Source organism: Cavia porcellus, unplaced genomic scaffold, assembly GCF_034190915.1.
Source record: "Cavia porcellus strain 051 isolate PalLab524CR breed Dunkin Hartley unplaced genomic scaffold, mCavPor4.1 scaffold_29, whole genome shotgun sequence".
NCBI lineage: Eukaryota > Metazoa > Chordata > Mammalia > Rodentia > Caviidae > Cavia > Cavia porcellus.
Window position 1 is genome coordinate 4,052,306 of NW_026947512.1, and position 20,339 is coordinate 4,072,644.

Genomic DNA, 20,339 nt, shown 5'->3' on the forward strand with positions numbered 1-20,339 from the left:
CCACCTCCACGCAAACCCTCCTGACGCCGTTGCTTTCGTTTCCTGATTTTATTAGAGGTCGGTGGGTTTTTTCCTACCGAGCTGCCGCGCGAGCCTCGTCTCCGCAGCTCCTCGCTCCCCACGCGGGCGGCTCTGGAGGAGGAGGGGCAGCTCCCCCCGCGCCCGCAGGGCTGACCGCGCCCCGCCCGGTCGGAATGCTGGCCCCGCCTAGCGCAGCCCCCACCCCGCTCTGCGATTGGCCAGCGGCATCCAGCCCCGCCCCTCTCCGCCGCTCCGAGGGGATAAAAGGCTCGGCGGCGGCAGACCCGCGTGTGCAGCCCGCAAGGACCTGCGCGTGTCCTCCAGTCTGTAGCTGCGAGCTTACTGGAGCGGGTCACCATCCTTCCCAAGACGTGCTGTCCTGCGCCCGCAACCATGTGCCGCACCCTGGCCGCCTTTCCCACCACCTGCCTGGAAAGGTAAGGGCAGTCCCGCTCCTCCGAGGAAAAAGTGCAAGCCCGTCAACTTCGGGAGCGGAGCTGCAGGCTTGGGGACTTGGGCAGGACCCGGGCGGGTGACTTGAGTAGAGGGGCAGACATCACCATGGTGCCAGGAGGTGAAAGAAAGGGTGAGGGAAGCCCAGCTTCCCTGCTTGCTGCCATTCCTGTCCTGTGAAAAGGGCGCTTCTCAGTCCAAGTCCCTTCTGCTGAAGACTCTGCCTCAGGATGAGTATGTGGGCATCGTCAGGCTAAACTGAGGTTGTCCCGGTTTCACAAGCACCTGGTTTTCACTCCATGGCCCAGAGCTAGGGGCTTGGCCTCCTTTGCCCCGGGAAGACAGAAGAATCCATTCTGTATCCCACCGGCCAGAGATTTGCAAACTTTCTAGAAAGCTAATTCAGCAGCTTGTAACCCTTACTGAAACTGTTGGCTGAGTAGCAAGAGGTAAAGATGAAGGCAGGGATCAGTTTCCACACAGTTCCAGAAATATCCTGACAAGCCTGAGGAATGCTGAGCTGCTATCAAGCAGCACAAAGATAGATCAGTGTGACTTAAATAGGAACAGCCAACATATACAGTGTTGTAACCTTAAAAGTGTAAGACCTCCCAAGATAGAGCTCATACTTGCTTTTGTTGCTTCAGGCTTGATAATGGTAACAAGAAAAGCACACTTTTGGCTCTGGGAACCACCAGAGAGTAATGCTAGCTGAGCAAACGGAGAATCCTTCCATGTTTATGATTTGTCTTTCAGAGCCAAAGAGTTCAAGACGCGTCTGGGGATCTTTCTTCACAAAGCAGAGCTGGGCTCTGATACTGGCAGTGTTGGCAAGTTCGAGTGGGGCAGTAAACACAGCAAAGAGGGGTAAGTTTTATCCAGTCCGGGGCCCCCAGTGGGGAGGGAGCCCGAGAAGGAAAATACCAGGAGGAATTAGGGCACGCTAGATGCACCTGGGCCGCCCTTCACTGGGGCTTTTGTTGCTGTGGCTGCTTTGGCTCAGGGGTGAAAAGGAATAGGTATCTTTAGGGTTTTAAGTCCACCAACAGACAACTGCATTCCTGGCATGAGTGCCTGCCTACCAGACTCTCCCATCTGGAGGTGTCACCACATGGACATTTAGAGCTAGGACAGGGCGCAAGACCTCTGGAAGCTGTTATTAACAATTCTGCTTCCACTGGTGCAAGTACCTTGCCTAGACTATGATCAGTGCTGCCCTAGGGTGGTGGTATCCTCCTGTGAGACCTGTCTTTCCTTGGGGAGGTGTATAAAACACAGGTTGGAGAAACAATTTTGGACAGAGAAGAGACAGACTTAGAGATAATGACTGAGGCCAAAAAAGACCTTGGCTCATTGTCAGGTTGCCGATTTGTTCTTTAGAAAACATCCTCACTTACCCTAAATCCAGAGCTAAACTCCTAGTTTTGAGGAGTCAGCTTCAACAACCACTGAGCAAGTCTGTGCGTAAATTATGTGGCTTCTTATAAGAGCACTAGCTAGAATTTGTTCTATTGTTTGGTTTGTTGATTTAAAAACAGTTTTTTAAATCTTTTTTTATTGTTTAGTAGATGCATCTCCGAAGATGTGCTGGGGTGGAGAGAGTCCTTCGACTCATTGCTGAGCAGTAAGAGTAAGTAGGACTCTTGTGTCTGTCTGTGGGTGGCGTGTGCACACACGTGCTTTGGAGCCAGGGATGTTGAAAACACGGGAAAATACTCGTAATAGAAATAATCATAATGATGCCAGCCTCTATTCAACATACAAAGGCAGGCCCTTGTCCAAGAAGATTACGTTCTAAAAATAGAGCCATTAACTGCAGTTGCTATCTTTTCTTCTTTTATCCCTAGCTGTCCCCCAGTCTGACCTGTTTCCCTGTCTTTCTCTTCCACCCCAGATGGAGTGGCCGCCTTCCACGCCTTCCTGAAGACAGAGTTTAGTGAGGAGAACCTGGAGTTCTGGCTGGCATGCGAGGAGTTCAAGAAGATCCGATCAGCTGCCAAACTAGCCTCCAGGGCTCACTGCATCTTTGATGAGTTCATTCGCAGCGAAGCCCCTAAAGAGGTCAGCACCCCAACATGGTCTAGGAATCCTTCATCCTTTCCCTTTGCCTAGGAGAGTGGGGTGGGGCTGACACATGAAGGGGTGGTTTTGAAGTTGAGTGGGCTTGTCACAGGGAGATGGGCTCCTGAGGCCAGAGACTGGAAAAGCCAGCTCAGTGCTACTGCGGGACATCAGACTCAGATGGTACAGGATGGGCCAGAAAGATTTTTGGCTTGTGTCCACACACACCTTTCTAAATCATTTATATTTAGACCCTCAACATACTTAACAACTGGAGAGACAAGGTCATCATTGAGACCTTGTGCAGCTTGGCTTGGTCCCCTGGCTGACCTGTGGTCAGTGAACTTTTTTTTTTTTGCAATTCAGTCTTCCTTCTGGCTGGCTTTTCAGTTTGAATAAAAACGTGGAGTCCCCTAGTGGACAGATTGGAGTAGTGCCTCAAATTTGAATCTGTTACATTGTTCTCTGACTGCTTTTATTTACTAGTCTGTGTTAATTTCATAAAAGTTTATTGAACAGAAGTTATAGTCTCAGGGAATATAGTAATAAATAAAACAAAGTCTCTCTACTAGTGGAACTTATATACCAATGGAAAATTCCAATAGCCACTTAAATAAATACAAGCAGGTCAGATGATTTATGCTCTGGTACAGCAAAAGACCGCTATGAAATACAGGGAGCACTGAGGGCTGCAGTGGGGTGAGTGGACAAAGGGAAGTCAGGAGTGGGCTGTTTATCAGGTGTCCTGTAAGGGGAGAGATGGAAGGACAGAGGGAGGGAAAGACGTGCTAGCAGGGAAGTAGCAAGTGCAAAGGCCTGACTAGGCAGAGAGGGTTTTAAAAAGTGCATTCGGTCTGCCAGGACAGACAGACAGGGCATGAGGGAAGAAGAAAGAGACCAGTTGAGAGGACCTGGAGGAGAGAGATAGTGGTGACTTGAACCAGGGCTGTAACAGAAGTGGCACAAGGAGGCTGGGTTTGCATACTTCTAGAGCATCCTCACACTAATTCCAAGGGATTGGAAGAGAGACGCTAGATCTGCAGTAGGGACAGCCCCAGAGCCGAAGAGCTTGTCCTGACACGGGAGACTCCTGTGCTCTTTGCACAGCTCCCACCCGCTGACCCTTCTGCAACCCCCGAGCCCCTGTCTTGGCTCCTTCTGCACCCCTGACCCTATGATTGCTCCTTTCCACAGGTGAACATAGACCATGAGACTCGGGAACTGACAAGGACGAACCTGAAGGCTGCCACAGCCATGTGCTTTGACGTGGCACAGGGAAAGACACGCACCCTCATGGAGAAGGACTCCTATCCACGCTTCCTGAAGTCGCCAGCCTACCGGGACCTGGCTGCCCAAGCCTCTGCCACCTCCGCCTCTGCATCCAGCTGCAACCTGGCTGAGCCCTCGCATACCTGAACCTCCAGGGCAGTGAAGAAGCCAGCAGGAAGAGAGGTGGAGTCACCCATCCCTGAGGCGGCTGCCCCGGTCGGAGAGGCAGGTTCTGTCCAGCAAGTGCAAGGGGACAGTGGAGGGGAAGTGGCCCAGCAGCCTAGTGGAACACCCACTCCTCCAGATACTATGGGCCATGTGTGAGAACAACCCTCACGCCTGGGACCTGGGGCTAAGGTCTGGGGACAAACCGGGGTGCAGCTGTTAGCCCTGGCTCTTGAGCTTCCCTCTGGGGGCAAGGGCAGATTCCAGGGAAACTTGAAAAGGCGAGAGGAAGACAATCAGAAGTTTGCCTGTGGATCAGTTGACTTTGCTCACCTCTTGGTTCCCTAATTCTCTGATGGCTCAGAAGGAGCCCGGTTACAGAATCTTCCTGATCCGCCCTGCTCAGCAGTCCCCATCCCAGATCACCCCAGGGCACCTTGGCTTCAGCTTCCTAATGCTCCCCCATGTCCCTCCTTGCAGTCTTTTCAAGGTCAGCAAGTCCAAGATTCCTGCCCAGAATAACATATATATACCTCAAAGACTGGCCCATGAATCCCAAGAAGGGGCCACCTTGTGCATGTGAACACAGCCTGTGCTCTTGGTGGCCTCATGCAGGTGGCCCCAGCTCTGTGTGAGCAGCAGTTCCACCTATGAGCAGGCTGCTGACTCTGTGAGCCCTTGGAAGTGAGGCCCAGGGGGAGAGGTGAAGGCCTTGGGGAGCAGGGAATGAGGGGGAACGGGATCAAAAGAAACAAATCTCTTGGCAAACCCCAAAAGTCCTGCAGAAACCAAACCACTATTTTTTGTGGGCCTGAGCAGGGATAAAGAGATGCCTCAGGGTGGAAGAGGAGCCTTGGGTTTCTTTCCTGTGGATTTGAGATGCATGCTGGAGCGTTGGGAGAGACGGGCGGAGACTGAGATGACCCCGGAGCAGAGTGGAGAGGCTGAGACTGAAGCTGGGGCTTGGGGCTGCTCAAAAGGGCAAGGCTGGGATGGTCGGAGCCGGCTGCCTGCTCCGGTCTCACCAGACAAGATATTCTGAGCTGAGACTCCCAGCTGCAGAGCCGGGACAGGGAGACAGTGTACCTGGACAGCGCCCTCTAGTGCAGGGCTGGCCACCACTGCCCTCTGTGCACTTGAACTCCTCTGGGCGAGAATTATTTAAGTATAACGTTTTGGCGATATGCCGAGTGTCATGTATTATTTTTGTTATTGTTGTTGATTGTCATTATGTGTTATATATTTTTTGTTATCATTATTGTCCTTGTTATTTATTATTATGATTCATTTTCTCCATGGGAGAATCTTAGCAGGAGTTGCTGCCTGATTGTCCCCCTCCACCAGACTCTACCTCTGAATGTGCTGGGAGCCACTTAGGGGCTGTCAGGAATGCATCACTGTTTAAATATTTATTTATTGTTGACCAAGGGAACTGGGTTCCTTGATATGAGTGATGTATGCAGTCTCTGTCAGCATGCTATATTCTTATAAAATAAAAATAAAACTCAGATGCAGTGTCTTGTCTCCAAGGGCTGTGGATGGGCACCTGGGCTGGGGAGGTGTCCGGGGGAGCAGGGCAGGTGAGTGAACTCCCATTTCACATGTGACACCCGAACCGCGAGGGGATAGGTGGTGCTCAGGGTGGCCACCAGGGTGGGTGACTTGTGTTAGCTGATGACAGCTTAACTTGTGCCGGGCTCTTTGCAGACTGGGACAGCTCTGTGCTGTCCTTCAGTCTGTATCCTTTGTCCGTCTCACCAGGACTCAGCACAAGCTGTTCTGTGTCTTGTGAGAGCCTGAGTACTTATCACAGAAGCCCATAGAATCACATCCTAAACCCAGACCCACCAGAGGGGTGGCACCAGGAGGGATTCAGACATTAAGGGACTGGGAAGGAAGGCGGGAGCTCTGTTACACTGGCGAGCGGGCAGCTGGTGTGCTTGAGATGGGCAGAGGGCCATGAGCAGGGAAGAGAGACAGTACCTGGGTACTTTCCTTGAGTACCTCCTATGTACCTACCTGGTAAAGAATCAGAAACAGTCACCATACCATCAGCAGCAAGTAGCCTCATTTAATGGGAAAAAGGGGCTTGGAATAAGCTTAGACGCATCCTGTGCATCTTCTGAAGTGATGTGAGTCCCGGTAGGAAGCGGACAGTAACCCACGAGTGGAAGAAATGAACGGCTGGGCTGATGGAGAGCCGTGAAGGACCGGTGCTTGTGTCTGTCCAGCAAGACCGTTCTCCAGGCTCAGTCCCATTCTGCTAGCCTGCCTTTCCTTGGTTGGCCTTGGGGTCTGTGTTGTGTCCTGGGGGTGGCAGGTGAACATCAGAGATAAGAAAAATCGACTCTTCACTGACCTTACAGTTCCTGTGTGTCAGACTCCAAATAGCCCCATGCCACTTGGTCCTAGAGTCTGAGTGACTGAGTGAAGATCACACGGCTACACCATGACCTCTGATACCTTTAGCCTCACAGGCTCTGCCTCGGCCCTGTTCGGCACTGGCTTAACAGACAGCCGGGTCCCCAGCAAACTCCCGCAGACCTCCCAGGTCTGCCGTCCTGCTCCTCTCTCACCCCGCTCCACCCAGCTGCAGGTTTCTGGGTTAGGCCTGACCTCTTTTCCAGTTTTCTGTTTCCAGGGTCTAGCATGTATCAAGTGCTTATCAAACAACTAACCCTAGGTAAGGGTTAGTTTAAAATCCACGAAGAGAGGCCTGCCAAGCACTAGGTCCCGAGTTTGATTTCTGGTACAAAAAAAAAAAAAAAAAAAATCCATGAAGAGAAAAGTTGGGTTATTATTCTCAATCTCCTCCCCGGCTTCTCTTCCTGGCCATCCCACAGACCCTCAATATGTAACACATTCAAAACCGAGATCATCACTGTCCTCCTCAGATACCCTCAGCCTCTGGTGCTCAGATTAGGCACTGGACCCAGATTAGGATCCTCTAACTCTGCTCCCCATCACATGGATCCCCATAAAACCCAAATAATTTGGACCCAACATCTCCTCCCCTCAGGCTTCTATAGACAAGTCTGTCTTCTCCAACCTGGGCCGCAGCGACTTCCCACCTGCCGTCCTTACCCCAGTCACTGTGCCGGCTCATTCCCCCTCCCACTGCACCAGTCTCCCAAGAAAAGTGCAAATCTGAGCACTTCAGGGCGCATTAAAGCCCTTCAGTGGCTCGCTTTTGACCGGAAGATGAAGTCCAGCTGTTACCCCGCTGCAAAGCTCCCTCTGAGCTGAGCTGATTCTCTCTCCAGACTTAGCTCCTGTGCAGAGGGCCTTTGCTCAGACTCGGCCCTCCCTGTTATTGTGGCTCTGTACGTGCTCTTCCCTCTGCTTGCAATGCCCTCCTTTTCTTCCTCTTTTTTAAAATTGGGAATTGAGAGGTAAGGAGAATGCCAACTTTAAAAGCAATCAATGCCAACTTTATCTAGCAATAAATATCATCTTCTCAGTGGAAGCCTTCAAGACACATGTTCTTATCTTGATTGTAGTGTGGAGGATGTGGCTGGGCTCCTCAGGGCCATGGCAATGGGAGAGCACAGAAAGGCGACTCACAGCCCAGCCTGGGAGCCAAGGTGCTGGGGCTGGAGTCTTGGCCCTTTCACCTTGGGAAGTTATTTGAGCCCAAGTTTCAGAGTGCACCATGTTCATGCCGCACAGATACACCATGAGCTTTTATTTTTGCCTGGTTCTCAGTCCTTAGCGCAGGAAAATTAGTGAAGACAATTTATCGATTTTTTTTTAAAATAAAATGGCAGAACCAAGATTTGAGCTCAGGATTCTAACTCAACTTTTCTTTCTAGTGTACTAGTCTCAGCGCGGTAGTGTACAGTATATGATGTTCACAGCATCCCAGAATCTCAGACCAGGAAGTGTAAGGGTGGAGGTAGTCGTAAGCCAGTGTACTCAGTCAGTCAGTTGGTTTGTGCTGTCCTGAAACAGATACCAGTTGCTGCCCAAACGCGGAAGGCCGAGCCTCCTGTCACCCTCTGCTGCCTCCCTGTGGTTATGATAGACAATGCACCCTTTTGGAGGAATGAATTATTTGATTTTTGTCACTTGTAAAAGTTAACTTCTTTCTTTGGGATTATATCTAATACCTGTAATTCGTTTCAGTGTGGCTTTGTTCATTAATTCATTTTAATATGCATATAAATTTTAGTGAAACTAGAGTTATTATTAACATAGCTGATAATACAGCACAGCGGGCATAGGAGTTAAACCAAGATTTCTTTAGTCCACAGAGCTGATTAACTCTAAAATTAAAGCTCTTAGGAAAAGGAAAAGGTGTTCAGGGTCTGTTAAATGCTGATTTCAAGATGGTTCACTATCACTGATGCTTTTGCGTAGCCGAGTAATGCAAACTGCTTTAAGGAAGAAAAGCGAGGTTGGAAATTAAATAACCGAGCTATGACCCTAAGGGTAAGAGAGCCAAGGCAGTCAGGTGCTAGAAAGTAGAATGTGAGCACCCCATCATTTAGAAAGCTATCTTAGACTTACAGTGTCGGTGATTTCTAAACTGTGATTACTAACCTATATGATAATTTAATTTAAACTTAAAAAATGAAAATGTGTGGATTAACCTTCTGTTCATAATGAGTTCCAGCTTCAGGGATGGCTCAGTGCTGAAGTATAATCGCCTTTGCCAATTCCATTGTGCCCGTTTCAGGGGCCAACTTCGCAGCTCAGAGTTCCATGACTGAACCCAGCTGTGCCTGCTGCTTATTAGTGAACGCTTTTACCACATTATCAAATTCCTAGAACCTCACTCTTTGCTGTAAATTGTGAACAGCAATCACATCAGCTTCCAAGAGTTTTTGTGATGACAGAATGAAAAAGAATTTTGAAAAGTACTTATCACGGAGTTCACACCATCCCCCGACCCTTCTCACACTGCTGATGTGAGGACGCTCATCTTCTTCTTGATTCATCTTGGTGCCACTGACTTACCAGCAAGCCGCAGAGAAAGATGTTGGTAAGTGAAATGCAGTTCATTCCCAAACTCAGAGCCAATCTCCACAGTGTAGAGGGTGTCCTTGGTCAAAGGAAAGAAAGACTGAGGACACTGATCAGTTCTAACATCTTGAGTACGGCAGGGGGAGGCCCCACGTCCTGTGTTTCTCCTTGGGCTTGGCTTCTCTGTCTTTAGCTAGGTTCTCCCTTCGCTCCGGGGCCCGCCGTCCTCTGCATTTGGTGGTTCCTGCTTCAGCCTGGACCCCTGCACCCAGCCCAGTACTGGGGCTGTTTGAGGACAGACAGTCTCTCTTCTTACCAGAACATGGTCAGACTCTGCATCTCTTAGTTCCCGCCTCCTTGATTCTCCCGGCTCAAGATGGTCTGGGGCGACTCCTGGCTTCTACCTCGCGCCTCCCACGAGACTTCCCCTCTTTGACGGGGTGAGTTTTGGCTGCTTCTACTTTGGCCTTGACTTAGAGTTAATTTTCTATTGAAATAGGATAGTTTTCCTACTTTATTATTCGTGACTTTCTTACTCTTGTGTTAATGGTTAGGCTTTAATTGTATTTGTGCTTCTTTGTGTAAGTCACCTCAAATCCTGTGACAGTAGTGGTATGAACTTAAATTAAAAAACAACACTCAGCAGATTAGTTTAGCACAGTTCTGGGTGTGCCTGGATGACTGACTTACTAAGGAGGAAAGACTCACCCTAGGTGTGTGTGGCACCAACAAATAGGTTTCTAACCTAGATGGAGTAAAACGGGAAAGGGGGAGGAACTTGCACTCTTCAGAGGAGCCGCACTTCACTGCCTCTGGGAGTCTGTCTCCAGGCTTCCAGGGTGGACTCTTCAGACTCCAGTGCAGATCCTGTGACCTCCAGATACGGACTCTCAGCAGACCTGCAGCTTTTGGCTGGACCCTCTGAATGCCCACTCCTGACTCTGGGTGGCCATGGGAAGCCAGCCTTGTAAATTCTTTATACCGTATGGACTAAATCTGTTCCTCTAGTGAACACTAAATGATAGAAATCCTTTCAGGAATTTCAGAAAAATAAAAACAGTTTTTGGAAGGCCTGTCAATCTACCACTTAAAGAATCGGTCAGAAACACCTCCATGGGATCCATTGTGGGGGTCATTTCAGACTCTGCTCTGGAAAGAAGTGTTTAATTTAATTTTCCAAAATGATCCATTGATACCAGTTGGATTTTTATTCCAGTGGAGTTTATTTCCCATTATATAAAATCAATATCTGCTTTGGAAATAGGGCTGAACTCTAAATATGAGAACAGAGAAAACCAATAAACAAAAATGAGAAAAATGCCTGGGCAGCTGGCAGCTAACAACTAGCTGTATGCAGCGCTTCCACTGAACATAAACATCGATTAGATGAGGTCACCCCATATCCGTGTGGAACAAGACAAAACTGAGCCACCTCTTAATGAGGACTGAATATGAGACGGTCGGGATGCTCTGCCACCACAGGAGCAGCTGGGTGTCCACATTAGCAGGTGCTAATGTGAGTGGCTCTGCTTCTGTGTCAGTGAAAATGCCAGCTCCACTCAGTTCTTTCCAGATGTTAGCAATCTGGGCACCAATCATTTAATTGCCCGCTTCCCAATGACATCCAGTTAGGAACAAACCCCTATGTCCTGGAGCCCCAAAACAGCTGACACAGCCCAAACCCTGTACAAGTCTATGATGAACCATGAGATTCTCTGCAGATCCTGGGGTGAGCTCTCCCTGGAGGCAGCTGGTTATCACACCTAGCTGTATCTCATACAGCTGTGTTCCTTCTTATAGGGCTTCCACAAGTGCCCCTATTCTCCGGGAGTCTTGACCAATTCTCCTGCTCAAGACAAAGTAATAGCCACTATAATGGCTACTGTTACCAGTAGCTATTGCCCTGGTCTTGAACCACTGCTGGTTCTCAGCCTTTTATTTATTTATTTATTTGAGACAGGGTCTTACTCTGTAGCCTAGGCTGGCCTTGACCTCCTGGCACTCCTCCTGCCTCAGCCTCTGGAGTGCTGGGATTATAGGCAAGCACCACTATACCCAGCCTCTCAGTTGGATTACTGCAGTAGCTTCTATGAAATGAAAATCTTTAAACACATTTGACTTAGCAGGGTTTAACTGAGCCAAGAGTGTTTTATGAGTTGGGCAGCCCTCAAAACCAGAATAGCTTTAGACAACTCCAGCCTGCGAGCTGGTCAGGCGGCATTTATAGACAGAGCGGTACAGAGACATCTTGCCTGGTTACAGCTCAGCCTCTGCCTGATTGGAACATGGTCTAGGCTGTTGGCCACCTGCCACTGGCTGAAGACTTGCTGTGGATTGGCTGGCTTATAAAAGTAAGCTTGTAAGTTAGGCTTTTAGTTAGTTTCTATGTGCTAAGTTAGGCTGAAGTTTGTTATGTAAGGACTCAATATGGAGGTACCCTGAGCCTAAGTTTATTTATTTATTTATTTTTTTTGTCTTTTTCCTTTTTATCGGTACCAGGGATCGAACTCATGACTGCCTGCTTCCAAGGCAGGCACTTATGCCACTGAGCTAAATCCCCAGCCCCCTGAGCCTAAGTTTAATGTAACTCTAATCTCCAGCACTGAAAATGAATCTGTAAATGCATAACTCAGATTATATTTTTCCCCTTCTGCTTATCTCCAATGACTATCATTGTGCTCAGTGTTGAAACTGAAGTGCTTACAGTGGTCCTGAGAGGCCTTACCGCCACATCATTTCCCCTCACTGTGTCAGTTTCACTGGCCTCCATGCAGCTCCTTGATCACACCATGCGTGCTCCTGCCTCAGGGCCTTTGCACTTGTGGTTTCACTCTGATTTCTGTGCTCTTGCCCGTGAAATTTGTACTGCATGCTTCCATATCTTCCTTGAGTTTTTGCTTAAATGTCACCTATTGAAGGCAGCCCTACCCAAATATCCTGTGTTGGAAAATTACAGTTCCTATCTTTGCACTTTCAATCCCCCTTATTCTACTTATTCCCGTAGACTTTTCACCATAAAATATACTGATTTACTTATTTTGTTCATTATCTGACTCCATGAAGTATGTGTTGTTCTGTTATTCAGCAGTGTAGTTCAAAACTCAAGAACAGAGCAAGCTGCTTAATCACTTTCTGTCTCAGTTTCCTCATCAGCAAAATTATACCGACACCGCAGTTGCCTGTCAGAAAGCGTGAGGTGGGCTGAGCCTCGGGACCCTGTTCCAGCCTTGCTGACCACCCTCTCTCACCTGGAGGCACACGGCAGCTGCCCCACCTGAAGGAGGGAACTGGGCCAAGCTGCAGGAAACTGCTCTGACCTTGCCTGAGACCTTCTTTCGGCCTGGGGAGCTCAAGCACTACTGCCACCACCTGGAGGAGGAAGCAGCCCTGCTGAGGAGGAAAGCTTTGCTGCCACAGTGGGGAGCTGTGTAGCTTGAGGAGGCTTTAGGTCTACCTGAGAGGAGCTGGCAACCTTCTCTTATTGGGGGGCGGGGGGAGGCTTCACTGCCCAAGGAGGGAGCTACACTACCAGAGGAGTCCCAGGAGTCCAGGACATAAGAGACAATTTCCAACATGCCCAGGGGAAGCTTGGAACAACACTTGAAGCTTGGAAATATAGGAAAATGACAAAACTAAAGACCAAAATGCAATCTCAAACATTTAGCCCATCCCAAGAAAGCCTAGGAGCCATGTACATAGAAGAAAATACATGCCACATACCTGAAATACCTGAAATAATAGTAACCGAAATAAAGAAGCAACTCTGGGAAGCCTTAAAGGAATTCAAACTAGAAATAATCTCTCAGGTAAAAGAAGAAATGATAAAAGAAATGAAAGAGATGCTGAACATATCTAAAGAAGACATAGTTAAAAAATTGGAGGAGCTAAACAAAAAGATAGAATCCCTGGGTGAATGATATAAGAAACAAACAGAATATATGAAGCAGATGCAAAGAGATAGACAGGAAATCAAAAATTCCATTGAAAGTTGTAAAAACCACCTCAATGAATGTGAAGATAGAATTTCAGACCTCGAAGACAAGATCGCAGGCAGTGAACAGGAAAGGAAAGATCTTTTAAAATGACAAGAAATCAGGAAACAACAATTCAACCACTGCAATATGATGCAAAGAAAAACAACATAAAGTTGATAGGAATAAATGAAAAAGAAGGGGACAACATAAAGGATGTCAAGAGGATATTCAGAGAAGTAATAGCTGAAAATTTCCCAAACATGAGATTGGAAATGGATATCAAGAGCAATGAAGCATATAGAACTCCAAATAGCCATAACCAAAATAAAACTATGCCCAGACATATAATAATACCCATCCCAGAAATTGAACAAAAGAATAGAATATTAAAAGCTGTCAGAGAGAAAAGACAGATCACCTATAAAGGAAAACCTATCAGAATCACAGCAGACTTCTCAGCACAAACAATAAAGTCAAGAAGAGCACGGAGTGAAGTATTTCAGATCCTAAAGGAAAATGATTTCCAACCTAGACTGATGTACCCTGCAAAACTGTCCTTTAAAATCGATGGAGAAATAAGATACTTCCATGACAAAGAAGAGCTGAAGAACTTCATGATCACCAAGCCCACCCTGCAAAGAATATTGAAAGATAGCCTAGATACATTTAGGAAAAAACCACTAAACAAAGCAGACAATTAAACAGAACAGAAAGATAAAGATGCAACAGCAGAAAGATAACATGTCAACAATAAACCAATATACAACAGTTATAACCATTAATGTAAATGGTCTCAATGTGCCAATTAAAAGAAACAGCCTGGCAGAATGGATCCAGAAACAAAATCCAACCATATGCTGTCTACAAGAAGTCCATCTAATCCAAAAGGATACTCACAGACTGAAAGTCAAAGGATGGAAAACAATACTTCATGCAACAGGAACCCAAAAAAAAGCAGGGGTAGCTAGTCTGTTTGCAGAAATGTGAATTTCAAACCAATAATGATCAGAAGGGATAAAGAAGGTCACTACATACTGGTTAGGGGAAAACTTCAAGTGGAAGAGATAACTACCTTAAATATGTATGCACCAAATTCCAGAGCACCCAGTTATATAAAACAAGTATTAACAGAAATGAAAAACCAAATTAGCAGTAATACAATACAGATCTTAACACACCATGACACTAATGGACAGATCAACCAGACAGAAAATCAGCAAAGAAATAAAAGAACTGAATCACACCTGTGAACAAATGGACTTGATAGACATATACAGAGTGTTCCACCCAACAACATCAGAATACACATTCTTCTCAGCAGTACATGGGTCATTCTCTAAAATAGACCATATATTAACTCACAGAAAATATTTAAATAAATGCAAAAGAGTTGAAATTATCCCTTGCATGCTATCGGATCATAGTGCTATGAAATTAGAAATTAATGATAAAAGATACTGCAAAAATCCCACAAACACATGGAAACTGAATAACACACTCTTGAGTAATCAGTGGGTCACAGGGGAAAGTAAAGAAGAAATTCAGCAATACCTACAAACAAATGAAAACACAAATACAACTTACCGGAATCTGTGGGATGCAATGAAAGCTGTCCTCAGAGGAAAGTTTATTGCACTGAGTTCCCACATCAGGAAAAAATAACCTGATGTTACACCTCAAACATCTAGAAAAAGAAGAGCAAGTCAAGTCCAAAGCCAAAAGAAGAGAGGAAATTATAAAAATCAGAGCAGAAATCAATGCAATAGAGACTAAGAAAACAATCCAAAAAAATAAATGAATCGGGGCTGGTGATTTAGCTCAGTGGTGTAAGCACCTGCCTTACAGGCAGGCAGTCGTGAGTTCGATCCCCGGTACCGATAAAAAAGAAAAAGACCAAAAAAAAAAAAAAATCAATGAATCAAAGAGTTGATTCTTTGAAAGAATAAATAAAATCGATAAGCCCCTAGCCAACCTTATTTTAAAAAGGGAAGAAAAAGCTCAAATTCATGCAATAAGGAATGAAAAAGGCGAAATCATTATAGACCCTATAGAAATTTAGAAGATTGTCAATGCCTATTTTGAAAATCTCTACTCTCAAAGGTTTGATAACACAGAGGAAATAGACAGATTCCTAGAAGCATATGAAGCTAGGTCATGAAGATGTAAAACTGCTGAATAACTCAATTTCTATTAATCAAATTGAAAACGTAATTAAGTCCTTACCTACAAAGAAGAGCCCAGGCCCAGGCAGATTCACTGCAGAATTCTACAAGAAATACAAAGAAGGCCTAATGCCAACACTCCTCAAACTCTTCAATGAGATTGAAAAGAAAGCAATCTTTCCTAAATCATTCCTAGAAGCAAATATTACTCTAGTACCAAAACCTGAGAAGGACCCAACTAAAAAAGAGAATTACAGACCAATCTCCCTAATGAACACAGAAGCAAAAGTCCTCAATAAAATATTGGCAAATAGGATGCAGCAAATCATCAAGAAGATCATACACCATGACCAAGTGGGAAATCCTAGGCATGCAGGGATGGTTCAATATACGTAAATCAATAAATGTAATACAAAATATCAATTGAGCCAAAAATAAGAATCACATGATTGTTTCTATAGATGCAGAAAAAGCTTTTGACAAGGTCCAACATTCATTTATGATAAGAACCTTGCAGAAAATTGGAATAGATGGTCTTTAATCAATATAATAAAGGTTGTCTATGACAAACTAATAGCCAGTATCATACTAAATGGCCAAAAATTGAAGGACTTTACTTTAAAATCAGGCACAAGACAAGGATGTCCCTTATCATCCCTCTATTTAATATAGTACTGGAAGTACTATCCAGAGCAATTAGACAAGAGAGAAATAAAAGGCATAAAGAAAGGAAAAGAAGAAGTTAAATTATCATTGTTTGCAGATGACATGATACTCTACATAGAAGACCCCCAAATTCCATTAAAGACTCCTAGATATAATAAATAAATTCAGTAATGTGGCTGGATACAAAATCAATACTCAAAAATCAATAGCATTCCTATACACTAACAACAAAATCACAGAGAGAGAAATAAGAGAAGCCGCACCCTTTACACTAGCAACCAAAAAAAAAAATGAAATATTTAGGAATTACTCCTGCAAAAGAACCTATGTGGGGAAAATTATAATACACTGAAAAATGAAATTGAAGATGATCTCAGAAAATGGAAAGACACCCATGCTCATGGATAGGAAGAATAAATATTGTGAGAATGGCCATTTTCCCAAAACTCTTATACAGATTCAATGAAATCCCAATAAAAATAGCATCAGCATACCTCATAGATCTCAAGAAATCACTCCTAAAATTCATCTGGAGTGAGAAGAGACCTAGAATAGCAAAGACAGTTCTAAGCAACAAAGGCAAGGCAGGAGGCATCACAATCCTTGACTTGAAGTTATACTACAAAGCAACTGTAGTAAAATCAACATGGTACTGGAACCAATACAGAGCTGAAGATCAGTGGAATAGATTAGAAGATAGAACCACAACTACAAATACTCTCACCCACCTTATCTTTGATAAAAGGGCCAAATATGTTCAGTGGAAGCACGACAGTTTGTATAATAAATGGTGTTGGAAAAACTGGCTCTCCATATGCCGATAACTAAAACTAGACTTATGCCTATCACCATGTACTAAAATAAAATCTAAATGGATCAAAGTCTAAATATTAAAACAGAAACACTAAATCTATTGGAAGAAAAATTGGGTAAAAACCTTGAAGACATAGGAATAGGTAGAGAATTCATGAACAGGACTCAAATTGCACGGGAAATACTTCCCAGAATCAATAACTGGGATCACCTCCTATTAAAAAGTTTCTGCATGTCAAAAGAAATCTCCAGTATAGTGAAAAGAAAACCCAAAAACTGGGAAAAAAATCTTAGTGAACTGCCCCTCAGGCAAAGGACTTCTGTCTAAGACATATAAAGAATTAAAAAAAATCAGACCCCCAAAATTCAAAGACCCAATCCAAAAATGGGCATCTGAGATGAATACACACTTCTCAGATGAAGAAATACAAATGGCAAATAAATACATGAAAAAATGTTCATCATCCTTAGTCATTAGAGAAATGCAAATTAAAACCACACTGAGATTTCATCTCACTCCTGAAAGAATGGCCAAGATCAAGAAAACCACCAACAACAAATGCTGGAGTGGTTGTGAGGAAAAGGGAACTCTCTTGCACTGTTGGTGGGAGTGTAGAGTGGTGCAACCATTGTGGAGGTCAGTCTGGAGATTTCTCAGAAAGCTGAGATTGGAAGCCCCATTTGACCCAGCTATTCCACTTCTAGGCATATTCCCAGAAGAACTGAAAGCATCATACCACAGTGATATATGCGCATCCATGTTTATAGCAGTGCAATTTGTAATAGCCAGATCTTGGAAACAACCTAAGTGTCCATCAACTGAGAAATGGATAAAAAAAGTTGTGGTATTTTTATACAATGGATTACTACTCAGCTATAAAGAATGATCACATTGAGATATTTATAAATAAATGGATTCAGCTTGAGACCATACTCGTAAGTGAAATAAATCAAACTCACATGTGTAAATACTGAATAGTTTCCCTAGTGTAAGAAATGATAAGAATACATAAAAGTACGTGGTAATCATGATTCCCAATCATATTGGTTTGAAGCCATATAATGTTTTCACTCATTAATTAGAATGGTTTTAATCTGGGTTGTTCGATTTTATTGTCTGTGGTAGTATGAATAGCTATTTTGAAGAAAACAAGACATCATAATAGCTAGTGCTGATTTAATATCATCTTGTTCTGAAGTCCCATCAAGCTGTTGTTTGTCTGTTTCCATTGGTTTTAATATGTTGTATTTTATTATATTTTACTATATGCGATAGTATAAACAAAATTTTTTATACGCAAAGAGATAATATAGAAACCGTTGTTCATTTTCTGTTAGCTGGTTCTAAATACCCTGTAATTCTTTCATTCTCTTGAATGGCTTCACACTGTCTTGTTATGTTTGATGCTATAGTATATGAAGTTATACTCAAATAATTCAAGGAAAGAGACACTATGGTGACTACTATTATGTCAGGTTATCTGGTGGTGAAACACTATGATGCTTAAATTGTTCGGTTCTGACCTGTGTTGTTCTGTTACTATGTCCTCTTTTATCTCAATCTCCACCCCCCCCCCCTTTTTTTTCACTTTTTAAAAAAAATTAATTTATTTTTTCTTATTTTTTTTAATTAAGGGAAAACTAAATTAAAAGATAGCGGGATATATATTACAGTAACTTTTTTGTTTTCCTATTGAACTGATTTGAACCCCAATATTGCTCTCCCCATCTTGTTCTGTCTGATCTTTCTATATTCTGTTTTGTTTGATAGTATTAAGTTTGAGGGTATAGGCAACCACTTTGAAGGTGGCAATAAGATTTACTATGATGCCCATTATGGTTTGACTATTATCTTCTTTTGAAGTCCTGTAAGGTCTCCAGTGTAGGTTTTATTGGTCTTGTTCTGTACTGTTTTGTTCAATTCTATTATACCTGATGATATAGGCAACTCTTTTTAAGATAGCAAGAGGCATGATGGTAACCATTTTTGATCGCCTGGTTTTCTGTTTTTGCATCATGTACTGTGTCCATCCTTCTTACTGACTCTGTTTTGTTTTGTTGCATTTGGTTTTTTTCTTTTTATTTTTTTTCCTCTTCAGAAAAAAAAAGTTATTAGAACTGTGGGAGTAATAAAACCCAAAAAGTGTAATTGTTAATGTAAAAAAGAGAGGAAAAGAAAGTGGTCCAAAGGATATAATTGCATGTATATTTAAGTGTGTAGGATAGAAAACCATGTTACTGAGGTTTTGTTGGATCACTGAATAGAACTGTGTGCAATCTCACTATATGAATGTCCAGTTTGTATGCTTTAATTTTGTAATTTGGACAACTGTTTCTAAGATGACAGTATGTAACCTATTAACTAGTGATTTCTTACTGTATATTTTTTTCTTGAAATTCTGTATTACTTGTACCCTTTTACTACTTTGTTTTTTTCTCTCTAAATAAACAAAATGTTAAAAAAATAATCGCTACCTCAAGAGGTTTTGTAACATGTGTATGAGTTGTTATATACGCAGCGTCAGGACAGTTTCCGGAGCACACTGAGGAGCTATCACACACCACCCGCTGCTAACTTCCCCACCACCGTTCTAACTGCTGTTACCTCCTCAGGCGCAGGAGGCGGGACGCCGTGCTGGGAAAGTGGACAGTTGCAGTCAGCACGCTCACAGGAGGACAGCCAGGGATCATATCTGTGTCATCTTAACCTGAAACCCTGCTGAGCTCTGTTCAGCTTTGTGTGATCTGTTTCATTCCACTGATGAAGAAGTCTATGAGTGCGTGTGCAAATCAGCCTAGGGCAAACCACCATAGTCCGTGTTCATAATAACTGTCACGACAGCACTTGATAAAGGTTAGTTGAGTGCATAATGGGTTGTGCTTATTTTCCCTTCTTTCCTCTCAAATAGGCATTCCAGGAACACGGAGAAGATGCCAGTGTGTTGAATGGAGCCGGATGCCGCAGGCTAACCGTGCAGAGGCTGGAGGGTGTGTGGTATCAGTTTCCTCCTCCGGGCCAGCAGGAGCTTTTCCTCCGCCTGCTGTCCCACAGTGGCTGCGTGCTAACTCACGCCCTGCTCTTTGCTTTCCATCCCGAGGCCGGCCAAGCCCTGCTGACTCAGGACGCAGCAGGAGGAAGCGCTGGCCCCGCTGGACTGTCCCGGAGGGGAGCTCGGCTGCTGCTTCGGCCTCGGGTGCCTGGTCCCTCCGGAAGGTGAGCGGGGAGCCGGGGAGGGGGCTGGCCGGCTCCGTCCAGGAGGAGCCCTGGGTCAGGGCCTGGGGGACAGGCCGGGAGGGGAGGACAGGCCAGGAGGGGAGGCCGCCCGCTGCAGGAGCCTGGCTTTCAGGGGAAACTCACACATTGTTTCTTTAAACCGCTTCTCAGCTCCTCGGATGTCCCAGAGCAAACGAAAGTGAAAGCAGCGCTCCTTGGCGCTCAGGGCTGTATTTCCCGCGCTTTGGCGTCCCCCCAGGAGCCCCTTTCCGAGCCCTGCCCTCGTTCCTTCTGCACCCTGGTTGACGCTGGCAGCCTGTCGGTAACCAGCACCGCCTGCCTATCCCATCCCTGCCCGGTCGCCTGCTTATGTCGCTCACTTGATTAGTTCTCAGGCTGTTTTTGTGAATTTCGCGACAGATGCAGTTATTAAGTGATCATGTAACTACGTGGGGCTGTCTGGTGATTGAATTGAGTCTGAAGAGGTGCAGTTGCTTGAAAGTAGTTGTATTAGTCTAGTGCCTAGATTCCCTGTTAATTGTATGTGGGTGGAGAGAATAAGGATTCCTTGAAGCT

General features: G+C 44.9%; 1 protein-coding gene and 1 long non-coding RNA gene across 3 annotated transcripts; one reads left to right on the top strand and one right to left on the bottom strand.

Annotated features, from left to right (window-relative positions):
- Nucleotides 1-286: 286 nt before the first annotated feature.
- Nucleotides 287-5,477, top strand: Rgs16 (regulator of G protein signaling 16). Of its 2 annotated transcripts, none has more exons than XM_063240199.1 (5): nt 287-458; nt 1,231-1,341; nt 2,043-2,104; nt 2,369-2,535; nt 3,730-5,477. In XM_063240199.1, exons 1-5 carry the CDS (start codon nt 415-417, stop codon nt 3,949-3,951), a joined length of 606 nt encoding a protein of 201 aa, XP_063096269.1. In that variant the 5' UTR covers nt 287-414; the 3' UTR covers nt 3,952-5,477. The 2 variants fall into 2 exon arrangements, with proteins under 2 accessions (XP_063096269.1, XP_063096268.1); XM_063240198.1 differs by having other exon boundaries at nt 288-458; nt 2,040-2,104.
- Nucleotides 5,478-6,020: 543 nt separating this feature from the next.
- Nucleotides 6,021-20,103, bottom strand: LOC134474014 (uncharacterized). The gene is made up of 3 exons (XR_010044552.1): nt 19,908-20,103; nt 14,493-14,592; nt 6,021-6,276 (listed from the first exon to the last, which is right to left on the bottom strand). It is a non-coding gene; the product is annotated as an uncharacterized LOC134474014 (long non-coding RNA).
- Nucleotides 20,104-20,339: the final 236 nt, after the last annotated feature.

Bases quoted from the DNA above. Each gene is read 5' to 3' on its own strand.
- Rgs16 (XM_063240198.1), top strand. From the start codon at position 415: ATGTGCCGCACCCTGGCCGCCTTTCCCACCACCTGCCTGGAAAG. The intron at 459-1,230 runs GTAAGGGCAGTC...TTTGTCTTTCAG, and splicing joins CCCACCACCTGCCTGGAAAG to AGCCAAAGAGTTCAAGACGC. The intron at 2,536-3,729 runs GTCAGCACCCCA...TCCTTTCCACAG, and splicing joins GCAGCGAAGCCCCTAAAGAG to GTGAACATAGACCATGAGAC.